An 8,614-nucleotide genomic window follows, 5' to 3' on the forward strand; every position below is an offset into this window, starting at 1 on the left:
AAACCCTCCCACCCCCCACCACCCCAAAATCTCCCAGAAAAGGGGCAGAGACTGGAGAAAAGGCTTTAATGCGCAGTGGGTGGCGGGGAGGAGCAGCAGGGACCGAGGAGGAGCGTGACACCCCAGGCCAGGCATGGGGGGCCACCACGGGGTGGGGAGGGGGGCTTAGAAGCATTTTCGGTGGACGATGGAAGGTCCGGCCTCGTCGTACTCGGGTTTGCTGATCCACATCTGCTGGAAGGTGGAGAGGGACGCCAGGATGGAGCCACCGATCCACACCGAGTACTTCCGCTCTGGCGGGGCGATGATCTGCCGAGACACGAGCCGTTAGGATGCACCCCCTGGTTCCCCACCAACACCACCCCAAAACCTCCACTAGGAGAGGGTCTGGGGTGTTGGTGACCATGGTTTTGCCCCACCACCACCACCACCACCTACTTTGATCTTCATGGTGCTGGGAGCCAGCGCCGTGATTTCCTTCTGCCAACATGACATCGGGGGCACCAACTTGAGGTCAGGACTTCCCCATCCCTCACCCCACGACCCTCCAGAAAAGGGGCAGAGACTGGAGAAAAGGCTTTAATGCGCAGTGGGTGGCGGGGAGGAGCAGCAGGGACCGAGGAGGAGCGTGACACCCCAGGCCAGGCATGGGGGGCCACCACGGGGTGGGGAGGGGGGCTTAGAAGCATTTTCGGTGGACGATGGAAGGTCCGGCCTCGTCGTACTCGGGTTTGCTGATCCACATCTGCTGGAAGGTGGAGAGGGACGCCAGGATGGAGCCACCGATCCACACCGAGTACTTCCGCTCTGGCGGGGCGATGATCTGCCGAGACACGAGCCGTTAGGATGCACCCCCTGGTTCCCCACCAACACCACCCCAAAACCTCCACTAGGAGAGGGTCTGGGGTGTTGGTGACCATGGTTTTGCCCCACCACCACCACCACCACCTACTTTGATCTTCATGGTGCTGGGAGCCAGCGCCGTGATTTCCTTCTGCATGCGGTCGGCGATGCCGGGGTACATGGTGGTGCCCCCGGACAACACGTTGTTGGCGTAGAGGTCCTTGCGGATGTCGATGTCGCACTTCATGATGGAGTTGTAGGTCGTCTCATGGATCCCGGCGGACTCCATGCCTGGGGTGGAAGGGAGGTGTCAGCACCCTGACCCCCACCCATGCCTCCTCAGGGCTCCACAAAAGAGCCACGGGGTCACCTATGGCTTTGTCCCTCCCCCATTTGGGGTGCAAAGCGCTTGAGGGGATGCAAAACACCTCTGTGGGGCACCCATGGGACCTGGTTGGCTGGTGGTGGGGATGGGGGGCAACCACCTAGGGGCCAGCCAGGACAGCTGGGGGTGGGCTCACCGATGAAGGAAGGTTGGAAGAGGGTCTCAGGGCAGCGGAAACGCTCGTTCCCGATGGTGATGACCTGCCCGTCAGGGAGCTCGTAGCTCTTCTCCAGCGAGGAGGAGGAGGCGGCGGTGGCCATCTCGTTCTCGAAGTCCAGGGCCACGTAGCAGAGCTTCTCCTTGATGTCGCGCACAATTTCCCGCTCGGCTACGGGAGACCATGGCAAACAGGCTCAACCCGGTGCCGCGGCAGCACCGTGGGGTGCCCCCCATCACCCCACACCTCCCTCCCCGGCCCCGTACCGGTGGTGACGAAGGAGTAGCCCCTCTCGGTGAGGATCTTCATGAGGTAGTCGGTGAGGTCGCGGCCGGCCAAGTCGAGACGCATGATGGCGTGGGGCAGAGCGTAGCCCTCGTAGATGGGCACGTTGTGGGTGACGCCGTCCCCGGAGTCGAGGACGATGCCTGGGAAGGGGGAAGGAAGGTGAGGGAGGGGGTTTGAAACCAGCTTGGTCCCTTCCCCACCATGGATGGACCCCGGGTGGTAGATGCTGCGTGTCCTACTCACCAGTTGTGCGGCCAGAAGCGTAGAGGGAGAGGACGGCTTGGATGGCGACGTACATGGCGGGGACGTTAAAGGTTTCAAACATGATCTGGGAGGGAGAGTGAGAGGGGCAGAGGGTCAGGGGGGAGCGTGGGGGTACATCCCACCCCATCCCATGGGGGCCTTCCTGGAGGGATGGGGTCAGAGCTTTGCAGGGCATAACGTGGGGATCGTTGCATGGCGTGGAAAAGTAGGTGGATCATTGCATCCCATGGACATGTGGGTCGAGGCATCACGCAGAACCACCCGTGGGGCACCATGTGGGGCAGTAAATCGCATGGAACCATGAGTCGTTTCATGGAGAAACCATGGGTCAGCGCATGGCGTGGCAAACCCCATGGGTCCATCCACGAATGCCCTTCCTAAAGCCCCCCAGCTTCACCCCACCACCCACTCCTCCGCCCCCCACCGGCCCCTCTTGGCTCACTGAACCCCCAAATTCCCCACCCTCCTGTGGTTTTGGAGGGTCCGTCCCATCTCTGGGGACCCCGCGGTGCCGTACCTGGGTCATCTTCTCCCGGTTGGCTTTGGGGTTGAGGGGTGCCTCGGTGAGCAGGGTGGGGTGCTCCTCGGGGGCCACGCGCAGCTCGTTGTAGAAGGAGTGGTGCCAGATCTACGGCGGGCAAAGAAGGAAAAGGGAAGGTTTGACCCCAAAGTGAAGCCGGGACCCGCACCCGCTCCCCATCCCGGGTCGGGGGGGGTGTGTCTCACCTTCTCCATGTCATCCCAGTTGGTGATGATGCCGTGCTCGATGGGGTACTTGAGCGTGAGGATACCCCTCTTGCTCTGCGCCTCGTCGCCCACGTAGCTGTCTTTCTGCCCCATGCCTACCATGACACCCTAACGCCGGCGAGAGGGATGGCCTTGTTAGCCTCATTGCACTGATTAAAGCTGGGGGGGTGGGATGGGGGATGACTTGGGGCTGCTGCTCCCCAACCCGAGGTACCCACCTGGTGCCGGGGCCGCCCCACGATGGAGGGGAAGACGGCGCGGGGGGCATCGTCGCCGGCGAAACCGGCTTTGCAGAGGCCGGAGCCGTTGTCGCAGACCAGGGCGGTGGTCTCCTCCTCGCACATGGTGGGGCCGGGAGCGGTTGGCGTTCAGGGGGACCTGGGGGAAAAAGCTGGGGGGGAGGAGGGGGGAGAGAACGTTAAAGGAGGGCTGGGGAGAAGGTTACGCCGCGCCACCACGTCCAGCTTTGGGTGTCAGAGTCTCCTTGGGGATGCGTGGCCCCACAAAGTCCTCCATGGGCCACCACAAGGGGTGGCCATCAGGTCCAGCCCCGGTGGGGCGATGCTGGGAGCGGGGTGATGCCCAACCCCATGGGTGCTGCTCGGTGGCCGATGTTGGGTCTCCATCCTTCACCAGCCGGTGCCCCAAATAAGTGCCAAAGCCTCCTGCCCGTGCTTGGCCGGGGAGATCCGGCGTCGCCGTCCCTGGCTGGTGCCCCCCGAGCGGGCAGGGGGAAGGAAGTGATACCCTCACCTCCTTTCCCAAAAATGGGAAAAAAAAATAAAATATATAGCCCTTCCCGGAGGGTGCCCCCCTCTGCCGGTGGAAGCGCTTCTAAAATCCAGAGGAAAGCAGACGAAAACCTCACGGGAGCCCAAAAAATAATAATAAAAAAAACCAACAACCAAAAAAACCCAAATCGCAGGGATTTCTGGAAGAGCACGACCCTCTTTGGCCGCAGCCCAGCTCATCGCCTCCACGGAAGCCCCCCAGGCTGTGGGGTCCTGCTGGGGTTTGGCAACCCCCGGCCCCCCTGCCGTGTGAACGGAGCCGGGGCCACCCCATAAATGTTTGGGGGCACCCCCCAAACGCCTCCCTGGGGGGTTTTTTCCTTTCCCCACTTTCCTGCAAGGAAAAAGGGGAGCCGGGGCCGGGCTGTACTCACCGCGGACGCGAAAGCTTTCCTCTGGGACCCAGTCCCGACGCGCCTTTGGTATAAATACCAGCGAGCCCGAGGAACCTCAGAGGCGGATCCTCTCTAAACAAAGACCCTAAATAGGCTAAGTGATGGTGTGTTAGCCATATGGCCATATAAGGTGTTTTATTTCATTAAATTGACCTTGGGCTGATGGTAGGACCCAGCGCGGTTAATTATTGTAAGAAAAAAAATGTATGTGGGGATGCTTGGGAGGCAACATCCCATTTGGGAGTCTGTTCCTTTTATGCTCCGCTCCCGATAAACAAGTGAGACACAAGTCCTTATAAGTGACGGTTTCGGCAAAAAGGAGGTGGAAGCGGCTCCGGTTCCTGGGGAGAATGTGGAGAAACCCCCCCTGGGGGGAGGTGGGTGTCGGGGCTCTGCCCCCGGGGGGACACCCCGGAGCCGGGATGGGAATTTGGCATCTCCCAGATGCTGGAAGCTCACTGGGTTGGTGCATCGCTTCCTCCCGGGTCCTCCATGTCTCCCCAGCATCCGGCACCTTCGGGATGTCTCTCCCTGAGGGTTTTCTTTTCTCTCCACCCCTATTTTTGGGCCCCTCGTCCTCCAAATCCTCAGCTCAAGCAGGGCCAGAGTCGGCCCTTGGATCCAAAGCCCAGCCCTGCCCCGTGGGTGCTCTTACCCCCTACCTGGGGGGATTTTGAGGCAGGATGAGCCCAGACCCCCCAAAGGGTGATGGGGGGTGCTGTGCCCTGGTCCCCCCCCAGCCCAAATGCAGCCTGGGGGGGTGCTGAGCCACCCCTGGGCCTGTGGCTGCAGCCTTGGCAGGCAGTGACAGAGCCCCAGCAGCCCGTGGCCCTGGCAGAGGCCAACCAGCAGCTGCCAAAATCCCAGCTGCCTTTTTAAGGGCAATGGTCCCGCGTTGGGGACTCTCCCCGAGCCCCCGGGGCAGGGGGGAGGCAGGAAGAGACGCCCCAAAGCCACCACCCAGAGGTGCAGGGACTCGGGGTGCAGATGGGGAAACTGAGGCACGGGCTGGCTCCTGCTGTGTGAGGTCCCGAGTTGTGCTGGGGCAGGGACGTTGAGGTGCCACTGCAGCAAGAAGGACCAGGAGCTGCAGGGTCCCACCACCACCAGAAGGGACCCAAGACTCCCGGTGTCCCCCTCGTCCCCACAGGGAGGGAGGGGACTCCAGGTGTCACCCCCACGGGGCAGGATGGGGACATGGTGTCCCCCTTGTCCCCAGAGGGAGGGAGGGGACTCCAGGTGTTACCGCCATGGGGCAGGGTGGGGACACGGTGTCACCCCGCAGGGGAGGATGGGGACACAGTGTCACCCCCATTGGGCAGGATGGGGACACGGTGTCACCCCCCAGGGGAGGATGGGGACACGGTGTCACCCCACGGGGCAGGATGGGGACATGGTGTATGTCACCCCCCAAGGCAGGATGGGGACACGGTGTCACCCTGCGGGGCAGGATGGGGACATGGTGTCACCCCATGGGGCAGGATGGGGACACGGGGGCAGGATGGGGACACGGTGTCACCCCCACGGGGCAGGATGGGGACATGGTGTCACCCCATGGGGCAGGATGGGGACATGGGGGCAGGATGGGGACACGGTGTCACCCCCATGGGGAAGGATGGGGACACGGTGTCACCCTGTGGGGCAGGATGGGGACATGGTGTCAGGATGGGGACACGGTGTCACCCTGTGGGGCAGGAGGGGGACACAGTGTCACCCCCATGGGGCAGGATGGGGACACGGTGTCAGGATGGAGACATGGTGTCACCCCATGGGGCAGGATGGGGACACGGTGTCAGGATGGAGACACGGTGTCACCCCATGGGGCAGGATGGGGACACGGTGTCAGGATGGGGACACGGTGTCACCCCACGGGGCACGATGGGGACACGGTGTCACCCCAGCACGTGGGCAGGATGGGGACGCAGTGTCACCCCCACGGGGCAGGATGGGGACACGGTGTCACCCCCATGGGGCAGGATGGGGACATGGTGTCAGGATGGGGACACGGTGTCACCCTGTGGGGCAGGAGGGGGACACAGTGTCACCCCCATGGGGCAGGATGGGGACATGGTGTCAGGATGGGGACACAGTGTCACCCCGTGGGGCAGGATGGGGACACGGTGTCACCCCCACGGGGCAGGATGGGGACATGGTGTCACCCCATGGGGCAGGATGGGGACATGGGGGCAGGATGGGGACACGGTGTCACCCCCATGGGGAAGGATGGGGACACGGTGTCACCCTGTGGGGCAGGATGGGGACATGGTGTCAGGATGGGGACACGGTGTCACCCTGTGGGGCAGGAGGGGGACACAGTGTCACCCCCATGGGGCAGGATGGGGACACGGTGTCAGGATGGAGACATGGTGTCACCCCATGGGGCAGGATGGGGACACGGTGTCACCCCAGCACGGCCAGCCCACTCCCACCTCCAACGAGGTCCCCATCCAAGGTCCCTGCCCCCGTGACCCCCCCTCCTTCCAGGGGGGTGTCCAGGCAGGAGGTGTCCCCTTGGCTGGAGGTGTCCCCTGGCCGTGCACTTGGTGTCCCCACCGCCCGCCCCGGGGACCTGCTGCCTCCTCGAGTCCCAGCTCCGTTCCCTTGGTCCGAGGCCAAACATGAGGTCACCGAGGCAAAAGGTTGCCATATATGACATGCCGAAAAAAAAATAAAAAAATAAAAAATGAAAAAAAAAAAAAAATTAACCCCAAACCCAGCAGAGGGGGGGAGGAAAGGGGGTTGGATGGAGGGAGAGCCCCCCATGGAGAGAGGACAGCCGTGCTGGGGTCTCCATGGTGTTGGTGACGGGACCCTGGCCCCTTCCCCACCCCAGGGTGGAGGGGACTGTGCCCAAAGCCCTGGAGACACCCCCAAACCCTGGGCTGGTGCAAACTGGGGGGGGGGTGCCACCCCCAGCCCCAAACCCCATGGCTTCCCCATCCCTGGTGTTTGCTGGGGACGGGGTGGAGGGATCACCCCCCAGCTCCCCATCCCTGCTGGATTCCCAAAATGCCCCATCCCAGGGCACGGTGGCCAGCGGGGCCGGCAAAGCCTTGATGGGACCAGTTTGAAGCTGGGACGGTGGCGGCAAAGCCCCGAGCTGGAGCAGAAGCAGCCTAAAAAGGAAAGGTTGGGCCACGGCAGCCAATCCAGCCGCCGGCTCTGGGGAGGGTGGCCGTGGCTCCGGGATGCTGGCAGGAACGCCAGGCATCCCCCGGCACCGGCGAGGGCTGCGGGACGGGGAGGGGGGCAACCCCCACTTTGCTGTGGGATTTCAAAACCCCGGGACTCAGCACCTCCCTATAAGGGGAACGTTCGCGCTTTAAACCTCGTTGGCCGCCGCCGAGGACGGACCGAGCGGCCACCAGAGCTCGGGCAGGGATTTGGGTCCATTCCCACCCCTGAGGGCAGAGATAAGGATGGCTTCCCCGCCTGCAGGAAACCCCCCAAACACCCAACCCCCAAAAATAGACCTCTCCCGCAAAGTGTGTTTTTTGTTAGGGCTTCGCTCCCCCGGCATCCAGCCCCGATTTGAGTCATTTTAAGAGAGACCAGTCACATCTGGTGCAGGGGGACCAGGCAGGGTGGGGTAACGGGACACAGGGCCAGGACATCAAGCGTTCACCCCGCCGCACAAATTGATGACTCAGGGATTTTTAAGTGAAAAAAATGCGATTAAAAAGCCGGCGGCTGGGAGAGCGGGGCCGGGCAGCAGCTGGGTGCTGACGTGAGTCGCAGCCCTCGCGTACGGCCGCGCCGGGAGGGAGGTGAGGAATTCCCCAGGAGGGTTTGTCGGTCACTGGGACAATTTCGGAACGGCGCAGGGGGTTGCTCTCTGCTCCATACCAGGGCAGCTCAAAGCTGAGACCTTCAGGGACGGGGAGATAAATTGCCAGAAGGCCAATCCCATCCTGGGCTGCATAATACTGGGGCAGCTCAAAGCTGAGACCTTCGGGGACGGGGAGATAAATTCCCAGAAGGCCAATCCCATCCTGGGCTGCATCAAAAGCTGCGTTGCCAGCAGGGCCAGAGAGGGGATTCTGCCACTTTACTCTGCTCTGGTGAGACCTCACCTGGAGTATTGTGTGCAGGTCTGGAGCCCTCAAAATAAGAAGGACATGGACCTGATGGAGAGGGTCCAGAGGAGGGTCACGAGGATGATGAGGGGGATGGAGCACCTCTGCTACGAGGACAGGCTGAGGGAGCTGGGGTTGTTCAGCCTGGAGAAGAGGAGGCTCCGGGGAGACCTAATAGCAGCCTTCCAGTACCTGAGGGGAGCCTACAGGAAGGCTGGGGAGAGCCTGTTTAGAAAGGCCTGCAGTGACAGGACAAGGGGCAATGGCTTCAAGCTGGAGGGGAACAGATTTAGACTGGAGATGAGGTTCTTCACTGGGAGGGTGGTGGAGCACTGGAACAGGCTGCCCAGGGAGGTGGTTGAGGCCCCATCCCTGGACATATTCAAGGGGAGGCTCGACGAGGCCCTGGGCAACCTGGTCTAGTTGGGGGTGTCCCTGCTGACTGCGGGGGGTGGGACTAGATGGCCTTTGGAGGTCCCTTCCAGCCTGGAAAATTCTATGATTCTGTGATTCCTTGTGATACCCACTGTCCGTTTGGAGGAATCCCTGCTTTGGGAGACGGGCTGTCACCCCTCGTGTCCCCACAGCGTGCTCCCTTCTGCCTCGCGCTGCAAAACCCACCCCAGAGCACGGTCTGGATAAATTAGGTCTGAAAGTTCATTCCCACC

General features: G+C 62.4%; 1 protein-coding gene across 2 annotated transcripts; it reads right to left on the reverse strand.

Moving 5' to 3' along the window:
- Positions 1 to 563: 563 nt before the first annotated feature.
- ACTG2 (actin, gamma 2, smooth muscle, enteric) lies at positions 564 to 3,925 on the reverse strand. Of its 2 annotated transcripts, XM_014945477.1 has the most exons (9): positions 3,850 to 3,925; positions 2,903 to 3,075; positions 2,664 to 2,792; positions 2,455 to 2,565; positions 1,917 to 2,001; positions 1,652 to 1,813; positions 1,365 to 1,556; positions 953 to 1,134; positions 566 to 823 (listed from the first exon to the last, which is right to left on the reverse strand). In XM_014945477.1, the coding sequence occupies exons 2-9, from the start codon at positions 3,026 to 3,028 to the stop codon at positions 680 to 682; spliced, it is 1,131 nt and encodes a 376-aa protein (XP_014800963.1). In that variant the 5' UTR covers positions 3,029 to 3,075; positions 3,850 to 3,925; the 3' UTR covers positions 566 to 679. The 2 variants fall into 2 exon arrangements, with proteins under 2 accessions (XP_014800964.1, XP_014800963.1); XM_014945478.1 differs by lacking the exon at positions 3,850 to 3,925 and having other exon boundaries at positions 564 to 823; positions 2,903 to 3,074.
- Between the last annotated feature and the right edge of the window lie 4,689 nt (positions 3,926 to 8,614).

The sequence above is a fragment of the Calidris pugnax genome, unplaced genomic scaffold, assembly GCF_001431845.1.
Source record: "Calidris pugnax isolate Ruff unplaced genomic scaffold, ASM143184v1 scaffold120, whole genome shotgun sequence".
NCBI classification, from domain to species: Eukaryota; Metazoa; Chordata; class Aves; order Charadriiformes; family Scolopacidae; genus Calidris; species Calidris pugnax.